The sequence below is a fragment of the Hipposideros armiger genome, unplaced genomic scaffold, assembly GCF_001890085.2.
Source record: "Hipposideros armiger isolate ML-2016 unplaced genomic scaffold, ASM189008v1 scaffold_799, whole genome shotgun sequence".
Lineage (NCBI taxonomy): Eukaryota > Metazoa > Chordata > Mammalia > Chiroptera > Hipposideridae > Hipposideros > Hipposideros armiger.
Window position 1 is genome coordinate 415,286 of NW_017732149.1, and position 24,018 is coordinate 439,303.

At 53.4% G+C, this 24,018-nt stretch overlaps 3 protein-coding genes across 19 annotated transcripts in view; 1 reads left to right on the plus strand and 2 right to left on the minus strand.

Annotated features, from left to right (window-relative positions):
* The window catches only part of RNF40 (ring finger protein 40), an 11,794-nt gene extending 3,473 nt beyond the window's left edge, over positions 1 to 8,321 (minus strand). The window contains exons 1-18 of one of the 2 annotated variants that reach the window (XM_019628613.1): positions 8,231 to 8,321; positions 7,922 to 8,125; positions 7,325 to 7,492; positions 7,050 to 7,191; positions 6,085 to 6,291; positions 5,408 to 5,529; positions 5,139 to 5,285; positions 4,980 to 5,054; positions 4,120 to 4,239; positions 3,841 to 4,020; positions 3,543 to 3,678; positions 2,591 to 2,712; positions 2,079 to 2,506; positions 1,877 to 1,994; positions 1,602 to 1,751; positions 1,215 to 1,427; positions 1,015 to 1,140; positions 12 to 152 (exon numbers count right to left, since the gene is read on the minus strand). In XM_019628613.1, coding sequence (XP_019484158.1) covers positions 12 to 152; positions 1,015 to 1,140; positions 1,215 to 1,427; positions 1,602 to 1,751; positions 1,877 to 1,994; positions 2,079 to 2,506; positions 2,591 to 2,712; positions 3,543 to 3,678; positions 3,841 to 4,020; positions 4,120 to 4,239; positions 4,980 to 5,054; positions 5,139 to 5,285; positions 5,408 to 5,529; positions 6,085 to 6,291; positions 7,050 to 7,191; positions 7,325 to 7,492; positions 7,922 to 8,050 — 2,724 coding nt within the window. In that variant the 5' untranslated portion in view covers positions 8,051 to 8,125; positions 8,231 to 8,321. The remainder of the gene's footprint in view (positions 1 to 11; positions 153 to 1,014; positions 1,141 to 1,214; positions 1,428 to 1,601; positions 1,752 to 1,876; positions 1,995 to 2,078; positions 2,507 to 2,590; positions 2,713 to 3,542; positions 3,679 to 3,840; positions 4,021 to 4,119; positions 4,240 to 4,979; positions 5,055 to 5,138; positions 5,286 to 5,407; positions 5,530 to 6,084; positions 6,292 to 7,049; positions 7,192 to 7,324; positions 7,493 to 7,921; positions 8,126 to 8,230) is intronic. The other variant, XM_019628614.1, reaches the window with a different exon arrangement.
* Positions 8,322 to 8,480: 159 nt separating this feature from the next.
* On the plus strand, positions 8,481 to 12,148 carry CFAP119 (cilia and flagella associated protein 119). Of its 16 annotated transcripts, XM_019628532.1 has the most exons (9): positions 8,481 to 8,944; positions 9,243 to 9,274; positions 9,802 to 9,867; positions 10,003 to 10,172; positions 10,711 to 10,781; positions 10,954 to 11,070; positions 11,158 to 11,224; positions 11,299 to 11,388; positions 11,946 to 12,148. In XM_019628532.1, the coding sequence occupies exons 1-9, from the start codon at positions 8,744 to 8,746 to the stop codon at positions 12,122 to 12,124; spliced, it is 993 nt and encodes a 330-aa protein (XP_019484077.1). In that variant the 5' UTR covers positions 8,481 to 8,743; the 3' UTR covers positions 12,125 to 12,148. The 16 variants fall into 16 exon arrangements, with proteins under 16 accessions (XP_019484077.1, XP_019484078.1, XP_019484076.1 ...); XM_019628533.1 differs by having other exon boundaries at positions 9,802 to 9,877; positions 10,106 to 10,172; positions 10,954 to 11,224; XM_019628531.1 differs by having other exon boundaries at positions 10,954 to 11,224; positions 11,299 to 11,431.
* Positions 12,149 to 12,240: 92 nt separating this feature from the next.
* On the minus strand, positions 12,241 to 20,902 carry PHKG2 (phosphorylase kinase catalytic subunit gamma 2). The gene is made up of 10 exons (XM_019628528.1): positions 20,853 to 20,902; positions 20,420 to 20,532; positions 16,564 to 16,739; positions 16,277 to 16,331; positions 15,232 to 15,297; positions 14,970 to 15,133; positions 13,286 to 13,376; positions 13,058 to 13,211; positions 12,864 to 12,989; positions 12,241 to 12,777 (listed from the first exon to the last, which is right to left on the minus strand). The coding sequence occupies exons 2-10, from the start codon at positions 20,512 to 20,514 to the stop codon at positions 12,484 to 12,486; spliced, it is 1,221 nt and encodes a 406-aa protein (XP_019484073.1). The 5' UTR covers positions 20,515 to 20,532; positions 20,853 to 20,902; the 3' UTR covers positions 12,241 to 12,483.
* Positions 20,903 to 24,018: the final 3,116 nt, after the last annotated feature.

Sequence of the window (24,018 nt, forward strand, 5' to 3'; positions counted from 1 at the left end):
CCCCCCCGCACCTGAGCCCGCTTGAGATTGAAGCTCTCCTTCTCTCGCGCAGCCCGGCTCTCTGCCAGGCAGGGCTGGATTTCGCGTAACCGCGTCTGCACGTGATCCAGCTGGACCTTCAGGTCTTCGGCCAGCTGGGCCGCTTCCACAGCCTGAGGGGGGTGAGACAGGGACAGGGCACCATCCCTTGAGCCCAGGGAGCCAGACACGCAGTGTCATGGTCCACAGATGCTCATGTCCAACGTCCCAGTGACTCCTGCTTTGGGGATCAGGTCCAGTATGGCCACTGGAACTGGTTCTGCCTCCTGACCTCTCAACACTCCTCCCTCCCCCCAACTCTTAGTCTCCCTTATGCTGCCACTTTCTCACCTGCACATGTGCTCCCGTCTCTGCATGTTCACAGGGATCCTTCCTCTGTCCCCCACTCCCCCAACACACACACACTTGTTTCCTGTACTCCTCAGCCCAAAGGTCTCCTGTTTTTCTTTCACAGCACCTTAGTGTTCTTCGTAAGACTAACCATGATATATAATAAAATTATTTTATCTGTGAGATTACTGGCTTGTTATCTGTCCCTCAAGACTGGAAGTCCCCACATTCACTAGGCCCCTCGTTTCCAGGGTCCCCAGCACTCAGTCCAGGGCCTGGCATACAGAGCAAGGGCAGCTGTAAGACTGAATAAATGAACAAATGAACGCATACAAGAAGCAGGAGGAAAAAGGCCAGTGAGGAAAGAGAAACATCAATGTCCATCTTAAGCCTTTACCAAGAGCTAGAAATTTCTTAGGTTTATTACAACTACGTGATAGGAATCAGTACCCCCTTTCACAGCTAACTAACACAGGGATCAGGGTGTGGGTTTCACCTGCTGAGCCTCAGCTTCCTCCCTCTGGAAGGGGCACAGTAACAAAACCATCACAGGACTACTGTGAGGCTGAAATCCAACTGCATAGGGACGACCTGAGCCGGGGTGGGCACAGGAAGTGTTGGTGCCCGCCCGCAGCCCAGCCTCACCTTCCTCTTATTGAGCTCCAGCGCCTGGCTGCGCAGGGTCAGCTCCTTCTCCACACCCCCGAGGCTGCCCTGCAGGGCCCGCTCCTTCTCCTCCAGTTTCTGCACAGTCAGCAGCTGGGCATCCACCTGAGGACGTGAGGGAGTCAGTGCTGGGATCCCTCCGGCCCCTCCATCCCACCCGGCAGGCCCAGCGGCTGTACCTGCGACTTGAGGCCAAGAACCTGCTCGCCCAGCTCGTCCTTCTCCTCGCGCAGCAGCTTGTGAATCTGGTTGGCCTTGATCCGCTCGGACATCAGCTTGAAGTTGGCATCGTCCTTCTCCCGCAGCTGCTGCAGCAGCCGCCCATTCTGCTCCTGCATGTCCTCAAAAGCCTGACCCGTCACGTCCATCTCTGACAGCAGAGCCTCCTCCTCCTGCAGTGGGAGGCGCAGGGGGACAGGTGGCCATGGGACCCGGGGAAAGAAGGCCAAGCAGAGAGCGTGGGGGACACAGGACGTGTGCTGGACCCAAGGGGGGGATACAGGATGTGCGCTGGGATGCAGGGGGTATGCAGGACATGCGCTGGGACACAGGACCCCGGGCCGCACCTGCTTGGTGGCGCCCAGCTTGCGCTGCAGGTGTTCGATCTGCTCCTCCGCCTGCCGGATGCGTCGCAGGGCGTCCTCATCAGCTATCTTCTTGCTCTCCCGCCGGTCCCGCTCCTCCAGCTCCCGGATGCGACTCCGCAGCTCATCGACCTGCAGCATCAGAACCAGGACTGGCGTGTCATGCTCCTCCTGACCATGGGCTCCGCTCCAATAAGCCGGCCCTGGGCAGCCTGTCTGCACGCCCCCCAGGCCACGCCAGTCCCTCCTGTCCTCACCTCGGCCTTAGCCTTGCGCTCAGCCGCCATGAGCTGCACCTTGTCCCGCTGCTCCTTGGGTGCTGACTTGTACATGTCCAGCAGCAGCTTCATCTCCTTCTGACTTTCCTGGGCCTTCCTGAGGGAGGCACAGGGGGAAGCCCGGTGAGGAGGGCTGCAGGCCACGGGCAGGGCCAAGGAGGCGGCGGGGCTGGGGCCTCACTTGAGCTCGACTCGGAGGCCTTTCAGGAGCTCTGACTCCTTCCTCTTGACCTCATCGACCTTGGCCTTCTCCCGATCAGCTCTTGAGAGCGCTGAGGCTACAGATGGGGATCCCAGGCCAGGCCCCTCCCGTTCCCGAAGCTCCCTCTTGGGTCTGGCCTCGGGTTCTCGGCCTCGGGAGGAAGGGCCCTGGGCCCCAGGAGTGAGGGCCTGGGCTTCTTCCTCAGAGGGCACCGGTTCCTCCTTCTTCACGGACGAGGTAGTCACGGTGGCACCAGGCGCTGACGCCATCTCCTTTCTGCCATCAGGGACACTGACAGGACCTGGCCCACCCTCTTCTTTCCCTGGGACTGGAGCACTAAGGCCAGAGTCCTCCGGATGGCCCAGGCTGGGGATGGAGTGGGTAGTGCCACTGGCTTGGGCCCGGAGCTGCAGAAAACAGGAGATAACGGGGCTGAGGTGACCAGGCTCCTGGAGTCTAGCCACGGCCTTCCTAGGCAGCTACCTCCTCACCTTGCCGATCTCAGCCTGCACTTCCCGCAGCTTCCGCTTGTACCGCTGGGCATCCCCTTTCAGCTGGTGGTTGTGGTTCTGGAGGCTGCTGATCAGATGGCGCATCTCCCGGTTGATGGGCCCTGGGGGAGGGTGGGAACGAAGGTCAGACTGGCCCCTGGGTCAGGGCCCAGGCCTTCAGTGGGGAGAGAGGTAGGGCCAGAGCCATCATGCCCACTCTGAAGAGGGGATCTGAGGCCTAACAGGGAGGGAGTCATCCAAGTAAATAACATAGACTTGGAAAAAATTCACCCAAATGTAACTCGGAGTAACACTGTCTATGTTATTTCTGCTAATGCAACTTTTTTAATACTTCCAAATTTCCTTCAAAGAAGCACATAACTGTAACGTTCACAAAGTAAGTCATCCACTTTCAGATATTTAGACAAATGTCACCTTCTCAGTTACACATCTCTCTGGCCTCCCTACCCCAAATCGCAACACTATTCTCCTAACACTTGCTATCTTCCCTCCCTGCTTTATTTTTCTTGGTGTATTTGTCACTGTCTAACATACAGGTTCTATTTCTTCTTCTCTATGGCCTGGCTCCCCACATAACATTCTCCACACCAGCGGAGTTCCACGTTCTGTTCACTGGTATAAATCCCAACATCTAGAACACAGCCTGGCTTGTAGGTGGTGGTCCCTAAATCTTTGCAAAGTGAACCAGTATCTCTGAGAGATGGTGGAAGGCCCGAGAAGCAGAGCCAGGCCAGGGGCTGACAGCTCGTGACCTGACTAATCCAGCTCTATCATCTGCCTCAGCTGAGGTGACCCTTCAGGCCGGCCCTGGAGCCGGGTGGCATGTGTGGTGCGTTTCCACAGGGCTTAGCCCCCTGCGTCTGGGTGAGCAGGACCCACACCAGGCCCGGCCTCCCCAGGGGGGCCTCCTCCAGCGGCCCTCGCTACATACCCGCCTGCTCGTTGGCTGCCAGGTTCTGCTCAAACTCGATGCGCAGCATCTCGTACTCTTTGCGCACCTGGGCCAGCGTGTCCTCCAGCTGGATGACCTCTGTGCGCAGCTTCTTCTGCAGCCCCAGCTCATCGCTCTGTGGGTTGAGGCATTAAGGATCCACGCTGGCCCTCGGCTCCCACCGGCAAGCCCCCTACCCCAGGTTCAGGGCCTAAATGTTTATTCCCAGGGCCCCCTGGCCCTGACCTGGGTCTGGCCCTTACCCCCCCCCCTCCCCCACCCCAGCCCAGGGCCACACCTCCATGTGCTCGATGTGTCGCAGGTGGGAGTTCTTGGTGGCCAGCAGTAGTCCGCGGGCCTCATCCAGCTGAGTCTTCACTTGCAGCGACTCGTTGTACAGCAGGGAGAACTGGGCCTGCAGCATCCGGTACTCCCCTGTCTCCCGTACTACCTCCTCGGGAAGGCTCCGCAGGGCCACCTGAGGGCAGAGGCACACCACAGTGAGCGGCGAGAGGGTCAGGCTCAGCCCGTTCCAGGCTCGGGCCCTCCCCTGCCTCCCACCCCAAACACAGCCCACCTTGAGGCGTTCATTGGTCCGCACAGCCCCCTGAAGTTCAGCCTGTAGCTTCTCCAACTCTGCCATGCGGCTATTGGCCAATTCCTGGTTTTCCTCCAACTCTGCATTCAGCATCTCAAACTGGAAGGTGGGAAGGGCTATGGGGGCCAGGCCAGAAGGCATGCTTCCCCATCGCCACCATAAGCCACCCAAGGTCCTCTATGTGTGTGGTAGTGACACACTCTGAAGCCCCACGGACAAGCCAGACCCAAGTACTTTCCTAAAAGCTCCCAGGCAAGTAGGAGAAAATTCAGAACTGCATGGGCAGTGCTGGGAACCAGGCTTGTAACTGACATAGAGTCAGGGAAGCCTTCCCAAAAGCCGAAGGAAAAGGAAACGGGGCACAGTGATCCTCATGGCACCAAGACAATGTGCGACAGCCCAGAGGTGAGAGAGCAAAGGCAGGGCGAGGAATGAGACAGTGGTGAAATGCACCCTTTCAGCAAGGCTCTGCTTCAGCCCTCAGCTAAGAATCCCAGTTGCCTCTCACACACTGCTGTTTCCCTCTTTTCTCTGCTTTCCTTTGTGCTATATATATTTATAACCCACTGAATTTTCTTTGTCTACTGTCAGTTACCCCAACTAGCACCTGAGCTCCACGGCAGCTTTGATTTCTGTCTTTTGTTCTCCAATATGCCTGCTTCCTAGCAGAGTGCCTGGCACTAAATGTTCAGCAATCACTTACTAAATATAATTGTGTATGAATAAAACAAAACAGCTCAAGTGGCAGGGAAGGGCCTCCGAGATCTCAGCTGGATGCCTGTCCTTAACTCTATGGAGAATGTCAGGGATAGAGGAAGGGTGATGGAGGGCGTGCTGACCTTCTGCATGCTGAGTGTGATTTGGCCCCCCTGGAAGCCCGACGAGCTCCCGGACACGTAGTAGCCAGAGTTGAGCTGTGAAGAAGAGAGGCAGGTGAATATGGAGGAAGGAGCAGGTTCCAGGGCCCTGGTCTGGCCACAGACGGCACCCGAGCCCACCTGCTCCAAGGCCTCTGCCACGTGCTTATTGAGCTTCTGCTCACGCTTGCGCAGCTTCTCAATGTCCCACTGCAGGTCCTCAACTGTCGTCTCCATCTCCAGCACCTTGGTCTCTGCGGATGTCACTTTATCCTGGAGCTCAGAGTACTAGGGACAAAACAGAGGGCAGAGGCTGAGACAAAGGAACTTGGCTCCGTGAGATCCTTGGGTGCCCAGCTGACCCAAACCCTGCCCTGGTTCTAATCCCATCCCCTAAACCCGACACCCACCTCCAGTGAGATTCGGTGGTGCTTCTCCTGTAGCTGGGTGGCCAAGTCCTGTAGTCGCCGGTTCTCACGGCCCAACTCTCGGGTATGTGCCTGAGCCGCCTCACCGGGGGGCTCAGTGTCCCCTGAGAAGGCAGGGCTCAGGTAAGAGTCAAGTCCAGGGCAGTGAGGAAAAGTCCTAACTTATTCCGGAGTCAGCTATGTGCCCAGTGTGATCCACCAGCTGTCTTGCCAATGTCTCATGACAAAGCCAGGAGTCTTTATCCCCACTGTACAAAGGAGGAAACCAGCTCAGAGAGGAGCGTCATCTGCTCAGAATACCCAGGCTAGAGTGAGAGAACTAAGGCTGGGAGAAGACTGTCTGCCTGCGAAGCTTGGGAACTTCCTAATATGCCCGTGAAGCTGCAACCGCCACCAAGATTTGTGCAGAGTGCTCTAGAGAGATAACTAGCCTGAAGGGGGTGGCCCCCCTAAAATCAACAACTCCTCTCCCTGTCTCTTTAAGAGTTCAACTTCAGGAATCAAGGCCAGAGACCCCATCTACAACTTAACCCTTCCCCAGAGCAGGGATGATTTATTCCTTTGGGGATTCTGGCTGCTGCTAGACTAGGGGCATTGAGGGCCATCATGGAGAAGCAAACAGGGATGGACAGCTCTGGGTGAGGGCACAGAGAACCCACCTCGGCTGTACACTCGCTGACACAGCTCCTCCACCCGGCGCTGCAGGCGGTCTGAGGCCTCCACGACATGGGACACGGCTGCCTTGGAGAACTCCATGCGGTCCTGCAGCTGCAGCTCCACCTCCTCGCTGCTGCTGGCGCCCAAGGCCACCACAAAAGCCAAGGCTGGCTCACTGAGTGGGGGCCGCAGCTGCACTGGCAGTGTCTCTAGGAGGGAGGAACAGACCAACATGAGGATAACAGCAGCAGTTACCGCTGCTCTGCACCAGTTTCCAGACTGCGCCCCTTAACACTCCACGGCTCACTGCACCAACACAACCAACGCCTGTAGAACACTCATCCCCACCTTGAAAGTGGAACGAGATCAATGAGGTCATTTCCCCAAGGCCACAGAGTTCCCAAATCACTCTCCCAGGGAAGCCCTCTCACACTTCCCAATCTCAATTAGAATCACAAACACCAGTTCCCATTCAGGGGCCCCTATTCTTCTTACTTGTGGTTTATAACGGCTTTCCCCTTAAAGACAGGAATAGTGTTTCTTTTTGTTTATCTGTCTCCTTCGAGTCTAGACCGGTGCCAAGCATATAGTCAACACTCAACATTAATACTTTTTTGAACTGAGTGTCAAAACACAAACTGCAGGGCCGGCCAGGTGGCGTGATGGTTGAGAACTGGCTTGGGACGCCGGAGGGCCCTGGTTCGGATCCCACATGTGAGGGCCAGTGACACTGCCCTCTACAAAAAAACCCCAAAAACAAACAAAAAAAACACACAAACTGCACTATGAACCATGTCACTCAGCTTTCAAAGCTTGTGTTCTTACTCACTGCACTCGGCTGCTCAAACATGAAATCAATTTTGTGTGCATGTGTGGGATTCAGGAGCCTAACATCAGAGTCCCCTCCTCTCCAGGACCTTTCCCAGAACTTCATTAAGCTCCCCAGAGCCTACGGCTGTGGTCCTACCCCTTAGTTCCGATGTCCCTGGATCTGTGAGAGGAGTCTCGTCACATGTCGGCCCCTCCTGGGTCCCAGGCACCTCTGTCCCTGAAGACAGCTCCCCCTGGTTCTCATGGTGTCGGAGAAGGGCTTCCACAGTTTCATCCAGCTGAAGGGAGAAAGCACCAAAAATGTTATGAGTCCCTCAGGTGCTTCTCAGCATGACACTCCATTCCCAGCAGAGGAGTCTGAGGACTGGCAGCTGATCAAGGCCAGGTCTTGGAAAGCAGAGGGGCATCCACCTGGGCCCAGTAGCGATTGACAATGAGCAGTGTGGCATCATCAGTGGCCTGCCGCTTTTCCAGCTTCTCAATTCGTTCTCGGAGTTCATCTTCGCAAGCCTGTCGTTGCTCCAACCGCTCTGCTAGTTTCTTGTTCTTGAACTGCAAAACCTTCAGGTCCATCTCCTCCTACCAAAGAAACAAAGGGGCTAAGGAGAGTCACCAGGGCCCGAGAAACCAAGGGCAGAGACACAAAGGGAAGCGAATGGCATGGGTGGGACAAGGGGGTGGGTATCCCCCCCACACACACTAACTGCCAACAGGAGTTAAAAAGGCTCAGACCTCCCCCACCCCAGAGAGCCTGTCCTGGCTGTGAGGAGGGCAGCCCTCCGCGTCTGCCTCTTCCTAACTTTGGAGTCTCTGAGAAGGCACACGGCCTTCAGGAGTCTGTTTTCCTATCTGTAAAGGGAAAGCAGACGTCGTGTCCTTGGTTTCTTACGACCGAGTGTTTTGTGAACTGGATCCTGCTAAACTTGGGGAAAGGTTCTGGACGATTTGGGAGGAGCACGGAGATGGGGTTCTGGCAAATCGTGACGGCTGGGGCGGGAGCCCACGAACCGTGGAAGAGATGCCCCCCAGACGAATGGGCTCGATGAGAGTGGTTGTGGTCTTCTCCTCGCGGCTCAACTTCTCCGGGGGGCCCGAGCCCCCGTCGCCGGCGGCGCGTTTGTTGCCAGGCCCAGACATGGCCGCGACGGCAAGGAGAGGCGCAGCGTCTCCCGAGGGACGTCAGGCGGGTGGCGGTGGCGCTTCCGTCACCTGCTGAGGACAGAGAGCAGAGATGTGGACGCGGCCCGTGCTCCGCGGCCCAATCCTCCCCCGCACACATCTGCTGAATCCCACCCCCACCGGCCCCGGGCCCCTCACCGGCAGCGAATTCAACCCAGCGCCACCATCTTGGATTTCACCGGACATCACCGGGCTCCCCCAGCACAGAGCGCAGGCGCAGGCGCCAGAGGCTGTTCCGGATGTAGCGGAGCTTCATTTCATGTTTCTATTGGTCATTCTTCGTCCCGCCTCTCGGGTCTGGTTTGGTTTCTTCCAGAACACCTCCTCTTCCTCTCGGTGATTGGCCAGAAGACAGTTCCCATGGTAACTGACACCGCATACCCTCAGCCGACACCACATACTCACCGCCCACTCCGAATAACAGCGCCTGCCTCTCCTGTGAGCAACTTTGAAACAGGCAAACGGGTGCACTTAGCAACTTACTACGCACGCGCATTCTCTTTCTCACTGATTGGCGAGAGCATCACACTTTATCTTCTTCCCCCGAGCCCCTTAGCAACGGTCACAGGTCAGGCCTTAGAAGTTCAGGCGGAAAATCGATGGTCTAAGCACAGAGGCTGGACAGCGACTGCGGCGCGGAGCGGTGACCAGATGATCCGCCAGAAGTCCAGCCTATTCCAGGGACTGAGAATGCAGTCGGAGCTGGTACAGCCCTCCGAGCTGTGGCGGGAACCCGAGGACCTCAGCTCAGTGGAGGAGTCGGCCACGCTTGTGGGCACAGGTGTGCGGACCGAGTTGGGGACTACGGCCTCAGTGGGAGCGGATGAAGATCCTGCAGTGAACTTGTTCCCGGTGAGTACGGGGCAGAGTGGTCGGCTCATGAATGTTTATTAAAAGGACTCCCCGGTGGGGCGCCGCCCGTCGTTATGTTTACTAACATTCAAGACGTTTCCTGGTCTGCCTTGGTTAAAAGGCGAGTGTGTGACCCCGATTTTTAATACGCTTATGAATAGTAGGACTTTGGGCCCGCCGGCGTTGCTCGTTCATAGCCCTTAAGATGAGAAGGCAAGGTGGCGAGTTCTCAGTCCCGCTGGAGGTTCGCTATGGGCCAGGGACTAGGGTCCTGGTCCAATCCGCTTTCTCTTCGCAGCCTCCGCTGCCCCGGCCCCGGATCTGCATGTGGTGAGTGTGAGAGCCTTGGCGGAAAGTTACACTTCACTACCGCATTATTCCTTTAGTACCTCCCCAACAGCCAGGGGCATCCCCACTTTACAGGTGAGACCGAGGCAATTCCCCAAGGTGACTAGAAGCAGCTCTCCTGCTTCTGCAGGCCAGAGAGTGTGGGAAGGAGCCAGAGACTGAGGATGTAGATAGAGTAGCACAGCTACTCTGGAGCACTGTACAATGGGGACACTGAGGCCCATGGCAGGGGCCGGGAGTTGGGGGAGATTGCCCAAGGTCACAACAAGGGAGCGACAGAACAGAGACAAGAACTCAAGCTTCCTGAACCTAGGCTTTATATTGAAGAGGATCCTTAAGAGTTCATTTAGGTCATACCCAGAGAAGGAAGTGGCTTGTCTACCCAGTAAGTTAGTGGACAAGCCAAGTGGCAAACTAAGGTCTCCTGGTTCCCAGTACAGTGCTCTAACCCTGCTACGCGACTAGTGCATAAAGGCCATTAACACCTTCTCTCCTCTTTCCTGTGACAGGAAGTACCTGGACATCCATTCCATGCACAGACTGGAGAAGACCGCCAACACTGAGGACTTGATGGAGTATGGGGGGGTAGGGAAGGGAGGTGGAGCCTGCTTGTGAGAAAGGCTGGGGTGGACTGGGAGGCCAAGAGGAATGCCTGGAAGGAGGCTCCTCTTGTCACTCGCTCCTCCCTCTTTTCCTCTCTCCCTCCCGAGGGCACTGGCCGAGCTGTTGGGGCTAGGCTTCCCTCAGCGGGGCTTGCGGGATGCCATCACTCTGGACCTCTTCTCCCACGCACTTATCTTCTGCCGCCAGCAGAGTTTCTCACCGGAGCAGATGTCAGCGGCCTGTGCCCTGCTCCAGGATCTCCACCAGGCCTGTGTTGGTGAGAGGAGGCGGCTACTGGACGTTTGAGCCCAGGGACAAAGAGGCTGATAGCACAAGCGACCAGGGGAAGCATAAGTAGGGGGATAACCACCTGGACCTGTTCTGCCGTTACTGGCAGTGTTACCACAGTTGTTTCACCTTTAAAATAAGGATATAGCACTAAGTTTATGAGACTGTTCTGAGAAATATAAATAAATGCGCAGTGCTCGGTAAAATAGCTTTTGCTTTTCCCCCTGTCCCCAGCACTGGTTTTCTTCAGGATACTTAACAAGAGCTGGAATTACGTATTTCTTGGTTAACTGTGTGTCATGGCACTAGGATCTGAGCCTCTAACGGGCAGGACCCTGGTGCCCTGTTCAGTGCCCAGAACAGTACTAGCGGGTACTCAGTATGTGCAGAGCACACCAACGAAACATGCCAGCTCTTAAACCTCCCTCTGTCCATTTGTGAAGCTACTACTCAATCAGTCACTGTTGAGTGAAATGAATGAGTGATCATCAGAGGGACTCACCGTTACATCTCGCTTTCCCTCTCAGCAACCCCCTTGGGCAATGTGGAGGAATGCTACCGCTACTTCACCAGTGTTCTTTTTTGCCATGGAGTCAGGGTCAGTTCCCCTGACCTGAACCCTGCCTCCCCCAAACTAGGTCAGCCCAGTCTCCAGCCCTGTCTCACACTCATCAGCCTCCCCGTCCCCTGAGGGCCACACTGGGCTCTCCCTGCTCCTGGACTGCCAGGCACTTGAAGCAAAGTCCTCTAACTCCCAGTCCCTCCCACAGCGGCCCCCCTTCAGTATCAACCTCTTTAAGGAGGAGCAGCTGCTGGCCCTAGCAGACTATGTGGTCAACACCTACTTCCGCCACTTCAAGCTCTACAAATACGTGTTCACACCCCAGGTACTGGGCCCTGGGCACCAAGACAGCCCTTATTCCCCTTTCCCTCATTGCAGATGCCCTCCGCAGCCGCTCTCTTCCTCCTCCCAGGTACGGCTGGATCTGTCTTTGACGTACGTGGGGCTGCAGCTACCCCAGCTCTCACTAGAGGAGACAGGTAGGGGAGAATGTTTGGTCCAGGGCTGGGCCTGGGTCTGAAGCCTCATGCCTCTTCCTGCTTCTGGATTGCAGAGAAAGAAGGCTCCAAGGAGGCGGAGGAGCGAGCAGTCACCCAGCAGGAGGAGGAACCAGAAACAGCTGAGGAGCCAGAGCAGGAGCCAAGTGAGGACCTGGAGGGCCGGGGTTCCCCGACCTTGGTGGGCAGGTATAAAACCAAGGGTTTAGACCACACTGGGACTTCAGGCTTTCTGTTTTTGTCCTGGTGTCCTTTCTGCAAATGAGTCCTCATGCAGAAGTCCAAGATGACAAACAGATAAAAGCACAGCTGCTCGGGATGAGGCGGGAGCCCCAGAACGGCCAGTAATAGCCAGCACATTATCTGGCAACACTGTGTTCCAGGCAAGCCCTGTTTTAAGTACTTTGCACATATTAACCCATTTCATCCTCCCTCAATCCTAGATGCCAGGTGCTGCCAGTACCCACATCTTACACGGGAGGAAACTAAGGCACAGAAAGGTTAAATCATCTGCCAAGCAGCTGCTAAGCTGCTAAGCAGACAGAGGAGGGCACAGCTGTTCTGCCCACCTCTCCCAGGAGGGCTGGCTGACATTTGCCACCTGCGTAGCCCCCAGGGGCATCTTGGAAGTTGTTTGCCCAACTGGGGTATCCTTCAGCCCCAAGTGGCATCTCCCCTGATGTGCTCTTTCCCCGCCCTGCAGGCCAGGTTGCCATCCTTTGCACCTACATCAAGAGCCAGCTGAACAAGGAGCTGGTGCAGCTCCAGCAGCTGGTGGAGGAGCGGCTCCAGGCCAGTGAGGAGAGGCTCAGCAGCAAGCTGACTGCGCTGGAGCAGCTCTTCCAGCCGCCGCCAGGCAAAGGCAAGAGCAAAGCCAAGTGACCCCCAGTGTTTTCCCCAATAAAGGCCTGGCCACAGCGGCCTCGTCTCCGTCCTCCCATTCTGAACACCCCTGGGCTTCCCTGCCCAGGCCAGACATCAGACACAGGGCACTGCTCTCCTGGGCATGTAACAGCTTTTATTGCATACGCAGCACTAAGACAACCAGGCGTGGCCTTCTGAGCAGCTCCCTTCCACCTCAGCTCTGATCTCAAAGCATTGGCCAGTGGGCGTGGGGCTACCGGGTTGGTCATTATGATAATGTGATAAGCGGCGGGCCTGGACAGAGCCCAGAATGGTTGGAATGATAGAAATCCTGCTCCTAGAGAGTCCTACTTCCGTGATTCCCCAGGACTGGGGTGCTAGCCCAGCGCCAGCATGGCCTCATCCTCCGTGACAGCGGCTGAGTCCCCCTCCTCTTCTGGGCCCATGGAAGGGAGCGGCCCAGGGGGCTGGTGCTGGAAGAGGGCCGCCCGATTCTGCTGCTCGCCCTTCTTCACCCAGTGCCCGTAGAGGCGGAAGGCACAACTGTCGATGAGACGCCGTACTGGCCGCAGCGCATAAGGGTCCCTCACCAGCGCACTCCTGGTCAGCGGCCGAACTCGGTGGGAGCTTAGGGCCACGCGCCCAGCAGCCAGCACTGTCCACACTGCCACCTGAGGGGAAAGTGAGCTGCAGTGCAGCACCCACCATGGGAGATGGGTGACGGGACAACAGGCCCAGCCCGGGCACTCAGACCTACCCGGAAGCGCTGACGGGGGGTGAGGCTCCAAGGCTGACTGCCTTCACAGCGCTCGAAGAAGGGGTGCCGCAGGGCTTGCTCGGCAGTCAGGCGCCCCAGAGGATCCACATGCAGCAGCCTCGAGATCTGGGGGGATGCCAGGGCGTGAGCAGCAGCTCTCGGGCCTCCTCCCTCGCCCCATGGCCCCAACTCACCAGGTCCTTGACGGTGTTGGACCGGTCGTCCCACTCAGGGGAATTAAACTGGTAGCGGCCCTCCATGACCATGCGTAACATCAGGATCTGACGCCGGTGCCAGAAGGGTGGCGAGCCGGCCAGGAGTGTGAACAGGATCACCCCACAGGCCCAGCTAGGAAAGAGAGGCGGTCAGGCAGGACGCAGGGCTGAAGGGCGCACGAGAGGGCAGGGGACACCACAACTCACAGGTCGACCTCCTTGCCGTAGCCCGGGTGGGTTTCATCCATGGAACATTTAAGGATCTCTGGTGCTAGATACCCTGGGGTCCCACACAGCTCTGGGGAGAGAGGGCTGAGGTGGGTAGCATGTCACCAGCCCCTGCCAAGTCCCAGTACTAGACCCTGACCCTGCTGAACACCTTTTTGAGAAAAACTGACTCAAATTGCCTTCAAGGCCCCACACAGTCGACCCACCCCCTCCTCATACAGCACGTCACCACGTTTTCACATACAAATATTTCACATAACACACGTATCTTTTCTGCGTTCCTTCCTGCCCAAACCTATTCCTCCTAGAATTTACTCTGGTTAGCAGAGTAAGGGGAAACCAGGGGGGACGAGAGGTAGTGTGGGACCCCTCCAAGCACACATGGGGTGAGTTCCCTGTTCAAAGCCCGACCCTGGCTCCCATTATGACCTCAGGATCAAGTCGTCTCCTACAGTGGAGCCCCCATGACTCAATCCAAGCCTGGATTTTTAGTTTCTTCCACCACTCCAGGCACAATTCTTCCACCCCAGCAATTTCCAACTGCACTGCATAGCACACTTCCAGGAGATCTAAGAGCCAAAACTGAAAGTGAGTATCTTGGGAACTCATTCTACCCTAAGGATTTACTGCCTACCACGTACGGAGCAACACACCGGCCCCAGGAGAGTTATGTGTGCCCTCACCAAACTGTCTACCAGGAAGCAAGCAAGAAACAGTGGAAGACATGTGCTAGGAAGGGAGCAAAGAACAGAATGCAAGGGCTCTGAGTTGACCTAGAGCTTTCAAGTGAAGCCTGAAATCCCCAAGCCCAGGGAGAGAGTAGAGTAGGCGGGGCAAGGTGATTCCAAAACGAGGACAAGTATCTAGGAGCCCAGAGGGAAACAGCACAGCATCCATTAGACGTGCACATGCACAGCTTAAGCATGAGTTCTGGAGTCAGGCTGCCCAAGTTCAAGCCCCAGCTACGTGACTTTGGGTTAATCAGTACACATCTATAAAATGGGGACACAAATCCCATCTATCTCAAAACAGCTATGAGAGGATCTAGAGAAATCAGCCATGTAGGGACTCAGAGTGGGGCCTTGCTCACAGTAAGTGGCCAGTAAATGGTGAAGCCACTGAGGGACAGAAGGCAGCACAGTAACAGCTCGGGAAGTGGGGGGTGTCCTGTAGTTCAACTTTACTTTTCCATTTGCACCAGGAATATTTCTGGCACGACAAAATATTAACGTGGGGTGAGCCTGAGTCCCAGCGTCCCAGGTGAGAAGTGCCATCTGTCCCCATCAGGCCCCTCTTGGCACCTAGGCAGCACACTGGTTCTGTCTCCGCCAGACACCAAAAGTACAGCTCAGCCCCATTATCCCGCCTCTCCCCCTTTTTCCTCCTGGGATAGGCCCAGCCTCCCAAGGCTCAGCTCCGGAGCCCCTGCTCCATGGGTCCCTCCAGCTAAATCAGGTGCTCCTTCCTCCAAGCCCTGCTGTGTGCCACTCACCTGTCTACCTTTCTGTCTCCATCCTCCCCGGGTCAAGATACCCACTCTGAGCTGCATACAAGACTTTGTACCCAGAGGGCAAATGGCATGTGCTCAGCAACTTCCCCTCCTTGGCACCTGGGACACAGGGTTCATACCCAGCCCACCAGTCTCAGGCCCAGGCCCCCTCACCTCGGAGCTTCTCGCCAGGTTCCAAGTGGCAGGAGAACCCAAAATCTGAGAGTCGGATCTGCATATTGTCATCTAGGAGAATATTCTCGGGCTTCAGGTCTCGGTGCACAATGTTGTTGGCATGGAGAAAGCTCACTGCTTCCAGCAGAGACCTCATGATGGACCTGGGGATGGGTGGGGTGGGGTGGGATGCGTAGTCTCCTCTGCTTGTCCCTAGCCCCCCACTCCCTGGTCACCGAGGGGCTGCAGGCTCAGTCATTACCTGGTTTCCTTTTCGGAGAGGGCCACCTTCTCTGTGAGATAGTCAAACAGCTCTCCCTTCCGCATCCTAAGGGACGGAATGGTTGGCAGGTAGGTGTCCCCACAGTGGGGAATGAGAAATAAGCCAGTGCTCACAGATAAGAGGCCAGCAGAGATCCCTCTGTGACAAACTAGAGTCTGGGACAGCACTCCAAAGGGAGCCGAATGCAGGGCGGTGTGGCCCAGTGGGCTGGCAGCGGAACGACGTGCTGTGCCACAAGGGGGCTATTTCAGCAAGAATAAGTGCCTTCTTGTGCCAGTAATTTACAGGAGGTCCTTGACCAAAATTTCAGTTAATAGTGGCAAAAAAATTAAATAGGACTTTATTTTGAATTTTGCCTATATTTTGTCTTCTTTTAAAAATTTGAGGTTATAATTGCGTTACACCTTGGAATATGAAAAACACATTGGGTATTGTTTTGGAGAGTTATCCTTGTTCTGCAAAGTTGCATGATGGTAAAACAGACGCTTCCTAGCTCCCCTTGAACTTCCACTGAGGGTCATTTCTGTAGGAAGACTGTGCATTTTTTCCAAGGGCCTCTCTTAAATAGTTGGTATTTGAACCATTCCCTTTGAAGTGCCTTTGCAACTGGTTGGCATTCTATCATGTAACGTCTGACATTCAGATTCAGACTGACCGGAAAAAGCCCTGCCAGGCAGACAGACACCAGTCCATGGCGCTATAAACATGAGGTTAGTGAGTCTGCTTCACAAGCGGTCAGCTCCTGGGCCCTCTTACATCAGCCCTGTCTTCCCGCTAACCTTTAACCATGAAGGGCTGCAACAGTGCCCCTTGGGTCCTAAAGACCCTAAAAACTTCACTGATCACTATTAGTCCTGAACTTGCCTCACCCAGGAAAGGGGCCAGGCTGGGCCAGAGGCTGGGGGGCAGGTCCTGGCTGGAGCAGAGGGGAGTGTGACAGGGTGGTGGTCAGCCCATTGCACGTGAGGCTGGGGCCGTGCATGGAGATGAGGCAGCTTCTGAGATGGGGCAGGAGGATACTCACAGGTCAAACACCAGGAACATGAAGCTGGAAGACTCGTAGGAATCGATGAGTGTGACTGGGGAAAGAGGCAGAAAGGCAGAGACAGAGATGGGAAGGAACGACGTGCATTAAAGGGCATTCCACCCTGAGGCAGTGGCGGGCCAGGCCGTTACTGGGGAGGAAGGAACCACAGGAGGCAGCAGGGACCCAAAGGCTGGCCATGCTGAGGGAGGGGCGGGGGGTGGCAGGGGCTGGGCAGGGCCTGCAGGAGGTGGGGCTCGCTAAGGGAGCGGGGAAGGCAGCCTCACTGATGTGGGGGTGGCCAGCGACCTGGCGAAGGATTTGCGTCTCTCGCCGCGTGGCTTCCCGCACCTCCTCCAGCTGCTCAGGACTCAGTCGCTCGGTCGTCACCTCCATGATCTTCACAGCAAACTCATGGCCAGTAGCTCGGTGAACACATCGGCGGACCACAGAGCTCACTCCTCTGCCAGAGCCAGACAGCATGTGAGTCAGGCAGGGCTCCTGCCCTTGTCTCCCTACATGGAGCCACAGCGTCCGCACACACTGCACTGGACAAGCAGCCTCCTGAGCAGCTCATCCTGGTCTACGCGGCTTCACAGTAGCCTTAGCAAGCCACCTGGGCACCAGCACGGGGCAACACCGAGCTCCTAGGAAGGCAGGCAGGGGTCCCAGCCTCAAACTGCCCATGGCTGATCCTACTGAGCAAGTCTGTTCCCCACTGAGCCACAGAAGCTGCTCCTTGCCCTAAACCCACAAGGAGAAAGTGGGAGGAAACGATCTGGGGCTCCCTCCAAATTTGACTCCACTTCCCGACTACCCCACAGTTCAAAATCCTGACGTTCCCCTCAAGTACAGGAGGCTCTAAATAAATAGTAGGCCTCTCTCTGACTAGAACACCAAAGTCGAGAATCAGGGGACTTTGGTTCAGGCCCCAATTCACCACTAATTAACCTCCAGGTGACCCATGGACATAAGTCTCTGGGCTTCCACTTCGCCAGCTCTGAAATGTGGCCAACAGGATCTTGAAGGGATGTTGAGAAGGCATCCATGGGGCACAGCCAGGAAAGCCCACCTAGCTTATAAAGAGAAAGTCCCAGACAGGGGTTTCCTCGCTTGGGCTATGTCACCAACTCCACACGAGCCTACACACAGCTCAGGCTAAGGCACTGATATCTCCAGGGTCTACGCTCACACCACATTTTGTACTGGTTCCCTGGCTGCCATTTGCACAGCCTTACTGCTGTGAGCGCATGGCCTCCTGCCCGCAATGCCTGTCACCACATCCAGTTCAATCACAGGATGCAAACTACTGACCCTCTGGCCAGACGCAGACCATAGATCCATGACATTTCGGTCAGTGCCATGTTCTTTACAAATCTGAATCCACATCTCTGGTGGGAGACGAACCCTTCAGCTGCCACAATGCTCACCACTTCCAACTGTCTTACAGCCACTTCAGTTTTCATTTCTTCCCTGACCCCTAAGAAAGTCTGAATCTGAGGCCCAAGTTTAACCATTACTCATCTTTTAATGACTCTCAGAAGCTGGAGACCTCTGCCACATACATACAACATTTTTTACAAGTGGAACCACTGTTCTTCCCTAAGGGTTTTCCTTGCCTCCATGAACCCTCCCTTCCCTGGTACAGAAACCCTGGTGATCTCCATCCAGTCCCAGGGGCTTTAAATACCAACTATGTGTAAATGACTCCTGCTACACAGTCCTGAGCCTTCACTTCTCTCCAGAATTCCTGATTACAATGGCCTTTTGACATCTACATGTGATATCTACAACATATCTAGAGTCTGAACAAATCTAATGCACACATCCAGTCCGCTTTCCTGGCCTTAGCAGCATCTGCTGCAGCAGACCATGCCGACCTTCCAGAAGCACTTTCTTCCTGAGTTCTTTCTAACTCACAGACAGCATCTCTTCAGTCTCCCTTGCTGGTTCCTCCTCCTCCAACCCCTTCAGGAAACACGCTCCGGGTCCTGAGCTCAGCCCCTTTCATTTCTGTTTATGTTCTCTCGCCAACTACAGCCTATGCTGATGCCTCCTAAGTTTATAGCTCTAGCCCAGCTCTCTCCCTTGAGCTCCAGACTCACAGACCCAAAGGACAGTTCCAGCTGTGTATCTCAAACATTTCCAAAACGGAAATTTAGACTTGCCCGCCCCTCCCCACAATATGATCCTTCTCAGTCTTCTCCATTTTAGTCAATGGTACTCAAGTGCTCAAATCCAAACCTTAGAAGTTATTCTTGTTTACTTCCCTGTCCCTCATGGTTCATATCCAATCTTTCAGTAAACTGTATCAAGTCTCCTTCAGACCACCGCCTATATCTATCCACTTTTCTCCATCTCTGCCACCACCACTCCAGTCTTAAACCATTACCACCACTCATCTGCATGAATCAGTAGCTTCCTAACTGGTCTTTGTGCTTCCATGCTTGCCCGCTCCTATCCTTCTCTACATAAGAGCCAGAATGTTCTTCTTTAACTGTAATAACACATCTGTATTGAGCACTTCACCATGTGCAAGGAAGTGTGCTAAGAGTATCATGTTAACTCTTTCCATCCTCACAGCAACCTACAAAGTATGATCTATTTTTATTCCCAATTACCATGATGAAACCAAGGCATGGAAAGGTTAAGTTCCTAGCCCACAAATCACAGAACTGTAAAGCATATCATGTTACTACCTTGTTTGAAATGACCAGTTTCACTAAAAGTTAAATTACTTATCGTAGCCTAAGACCTTACCTCTCCTCACCTCTCCACATTTAATTTCCTCCTCCTTTTCCCACTTCTAGCCACTGTGCTCCTCAATCCTAAATAGGCCTTTCCTACCTGAGCCTTTGCACTTGCTGTTCCCTCTGCCCGGAATATACCGGGTCTGACAATTAAGTTCGTGAACTTGTTGCAACAATGTTCCTAACCTTTTTTTATATCAGAGGGATTATTCATTATGAATTTGTACCAACTGGACAAATAGTTAACCAAGTTTACTGTTACATTTAGAAGTGCTGAAAAGGCTGCGTGAAAAATTTAGACGACCTGAACTTTTCGCCAACAATTCATGGCTCTTGCGTCATAACAATGCACCAGCTCACACGGCACTGTCTGTGAGGGAGTTTTTACCCAGGAAACAAATAACTGTATTGGAACACCCTCCCTACTCACCTGATCTGGCCCCCAGTGACTTCTTTCTTTACCCGAAGATAAAGGAAATGTTGAAAGGAAGACATTTGGATGACATTCAGGCCATCAAAGGGAATACGGCAACAGCTCTGATGGCCATTCGAGAAAAAGAGTTCTGAAATTGTTTTGAAGGGTGGAATAGGTGCTGGCGTCAGTGCATAGCTTCCCAGGGGGAGTACTTCAAAGGTGACCGTAGTGATATTCAGCAATGAGGTACGTAGCACTTTTTCTAGGATGAGTTTGCAAACTTACTTGCCCAACCTCATATCCTGCCTCATCTCATGCTCTGTTCATTCACATCCTTCAGGTCTCAGCTGCATTAATTACTCTCATTCCGTCCCCGTTTATTTTCTCCATAGCACGTATGTTGAATTTTATCTTGTTTTCGTGTTTATCGTCTGTCTCTACCACTAGAACATAATTTTGAGGAGAACAGGAACCTTGTGGGTCTTGTATCCCAAGTGCTTAGCACCATTCACCCAACACACTCTACATGCTTAGGAAACCTTCAATGAATAAACATACCTGCCACTGCTTCAACAGGTGATGCCTTCCTTTATTCCCTGCGTGCTGAACTCCTACTCATCCTGCAAGACCCAGTATCACCTCTTCTGGGAAGCTGTGGTTTTCTGAGACCCCCACAACACTTTTTACACAGCCTGGTACTTTGTGATGTTCACAGGTCTCTCTCAGTCACTTGGAGTATTTCCAGGGCATAAGCATCTCTTCTACCCAACTCCCGTTTTAGCTTTGTCTGGCAAACGGTAGGTACTTAACTACGTTCGTAAAGCACATCAATGAATAAACTGAAAAATTAGGGGTTGACCCAGATTAAGAATCTAGTCTCCAAACGTTCCCTTACTAACCGCTGACCTTTCCCATTTAGAAATATCCTGGCGAGGACCCAACTTCTCCGGACCTCCGTTTCCCTGGCAGTGGCCTCACCTGCCAATGACATCCTTAGGGTCGTACTTCTGGTAAAACTCTTTGGCCGCGGCCCAGTCGGGCAGCTCATCCTCCGGTCCCACGTCCAGCGTCATTCTGCAGGAGGCGGGGGCCTGTGTGGAGGAAATGGAGGGTCCTGAAGGCAGGGAGGCCCACAGGCTCTGAGAGGACGCACATCGCGGCTCGCGGAGGCACAGGCCTTGCGGCTGAGGCGCCAGGATCCTGGGGGATGGGGACGGGGTGGGGGGAGGATTGGGACTGGGGAGACCCCGCTAAAGGGCCTAGGGAGCGATAGGGGCGGCAGGTCGGGGCGGGGGAGGGGAAGGGAGAAGGCGTGGAAAACAGGAAAGGGGGACACGGGCCGGCGGCTGTTGCTGCGCAAGCGCACTTGGGCGAGCGCTGGGAGAGGGCGCGGGGTCCCGCGCAGACTCACCCGCGGAGGCGGGGAGAGAAGCCAGGGCCGACGCGAAGCCTCTGGGTCGCGGGGTTCTCCCGCAGGTCCTCACCTAACCCCCGGGAGGGGCCGGGCGATCTCAGGCTCCGCCCCCATCCTGTCCGCCAATAGCCTGCGCCGCCGGAAGACTGAGGTTCAGAAACCCTTCCGATTGGAAGCTGGTGGTCCAATAGGAAACTGAGAGTCCCAAGGCTCGTGCAGGCGTCGGAACTCCGAGTTTACAGGAGACTTCGACGCTAGGGCGGGGCTTCAAATATGGCCAATCAGCGCATGGCATCTGTTCTGGACAGCCGAAGACGGAACTTGTTGAGAGCGGTTGGACGCCTGGATCGGGACCCGGAAGTTAGGTTTACCGGGAAGCGTGGCCTCTGGGTTGCCGGCATGCGGGACTCGCTGCGCCTCTGATCCCGGCTTGGGCAGGGCACGCTCAATCGCCTCCCGGCATCCCTATCTGAATGCAGCTCTGTATTAGCAGCAGGTCCAAAGCGCCTGCCTTGAGGGGCCGACTTCAGACGTTCAAACGCTCGGAGCACACAGCTTGGACCCCAACTTAGCCACTTGGTGCGGACTTGGACTTGCCACGGTCCGTCAGCCCGAAGAGGATGCCTCGTCCTGTGGCTTCTCCAACTCCTTGAATACCTCCAGAGCCCTAGTGCTCACCTTCTGGGGTTATACGTTTTCCCAATCTTCCACCCCCCACCCCCAAAGCCTTGAGGAGGAGCACACTCTGTTCTAAGCCTACCAGGTTGTGAGATTCTGCCAGGTGCGACTTGCTTCATAAGCTTTCTCAGGGCACAGCTCAACCCTGGCATTCACTTTACTCATTCAACAAATATTTGTTGAGCGTCTAAGCACTAGACTAACAGCAACGGGAAAAAAAGTCCCAACCTTTGTGGAAGTTATGTGCCAGCGAAAGAGGCACAGAATGAATTCACTTAATCTTCTATAATATCTTAGAAATGTCACTTTGGGATGCAATCATGTCAGAGGTGAAAAATCAAGTAACTTTTTGACGGAGTACTTTGACTTTATACCATCAATCTAAAGACAAAATAATTGCAAAGGAATCTTGAACTTTATTTAGCAGGTTTGTTATTTGGTCAGCATAATAGGATAATTATTCTGAAATTGAGCAAGTGAATACACATACTGATATATTGTAGTTAGCAGCCAAGATTCTTACTGTGGGAATATGGAATTTGGAATGGGGCAAGGAGAGAAAGAACCTTACGATTTAAATTGGAGGTGTGACTTTTAAAAAATATTTAAAACATAAAATTAGACATACTCTAGCTCTAACCTCTGAAACGGCCTAGAAGCAATAACATCCCCGTAGAATGAGCACAGCCAGTGTCTATATACGGATTTCAAGGTAACAGTCCCCAGTAAAAGGAACCAGGGCTTATTGGGAGAAATGGCTGATTCCCAGGCTGGAGCAGATAAAGCACAAGATGAGCCTGGAATAATTTGTGCCAGAAAGTAAGTGAAGAAAGGTGGGGACTTATCAGAAGGACACAAGAAGGGGTTGCCACTGGCCAAAATCAGGGACTGAGAGGACCATAAGGGAGCCTCCCGGGGAAATAGAAATGTAGTTTACCTAGGTGGTGATTACACAGGTGTGTTCACATATATTCAGCAAGATGCACACGTAAGATCTGTGCACTCTACTGTATGCAAATTATACCTCAACAAAACATTTTAAAATTAATCACAGTAAGGGATGTAACAAATTGAACTAAAGAACAAAATGAGACCAGACTGACACGAAAAGTTGTAAATAAATAATGGAGAAAAGACCTTATTTGTAGAATGCCAACGAATAAATGTAGAAAGAATGGTATTTTTGTAAGCCTTATAATCTACTTGGGCAAAGTAGGCATTCAAATTATTGGTGAAAATTTAGTGGGGAACGGGTTATTTATAGATTCCTTTTTAACTGCAAAGAAAAAAAGGTGTCTTTACGTTGCAGAAATCTGAGACATTACGTTCAACCAAGTTGTTGGTGTGACTACCACCAGTGGGGGCAAATTGATATCATATGCCTCTTGAAGTGATGCACTGAGGACACACAACTTATGTAATACTTTTAACCTGAATCCAGTCATAAGAGCCCAAATTGAGGACATTCTACAAACTAGCCTGTCCTCAAACATGTCATGAAAGACAAAAAAAAAAAAAGGATGAGGACCTACTAAAAGCTGAAGATCAAAGAGATACGACAACTAAATGCAATGAGTGTTTCCACACACACCTTAACGCAGAAAAGAAATTGCTATAAAGGATGGTATTGGGAAAACCGGCAAATTTGAATATTGGCACTATATTAGAAGATATATATTGTATTGATGTTAACGCCTCTGAATTATATAATTGTATTGTAGTTACATGAGGGAATATCCTTGATCTCAGGAGATAGATCATGAAGTATTTAGGAATGAAGGGCCTTCAATTTACCCTCCAATAGCTCAGCAACAATAATATGTATATTTATAGAGATACAAAGCAAATGTGGGGGGATATTAAAAATTATAAATCTATGTGAAGAGTACACGTAAGTTCTTTGTACTATTCTTTTATTCTGTAGATTTGAGGTATTTGTTCAAAATAAAGTTAAAAATTAGCAAGACTTCATTTAATCAGTTTGGGGGAATGGGATATTCTCTTTTAGTAAACTGTAGTTACTAATTAATCAAATATTAGCTTTAAAAAAAGTGTCTGTAAAAAAATCTCTCTAGAATGTGTTATCCTGATGACCGGGTAGCATCGCACACCAACTGGATCAGAACCTCTGGAGGTAAAACCCAGGCATAAGTATGTTCTAAGTCTCCCCAGGTGGTTCCATAGTTGAAGCCAAGCTGAGAACCACTGCCCTACATATGGCTTCTACCCATTGTTGTAATTCTAAGCTCTGGGACCAACAATGGATTCTCTCCACTTTTCCTTCCTGGAGCACTTTGAAACACTGAAGACACCCTCATGGGCCTCTCCTTCCCCTTTCATCTTCTCTCTTTGCTGTGCAATATCTCCAATTCCTCTAGGTGCTGTGCTTGTCTCTGAACTATGAAATAAGACAAAAATTCCATTCCCAGGGCACATGGTACTCCAAGAGACATATACAAAAATGTAAGCATGATTCATAATATCC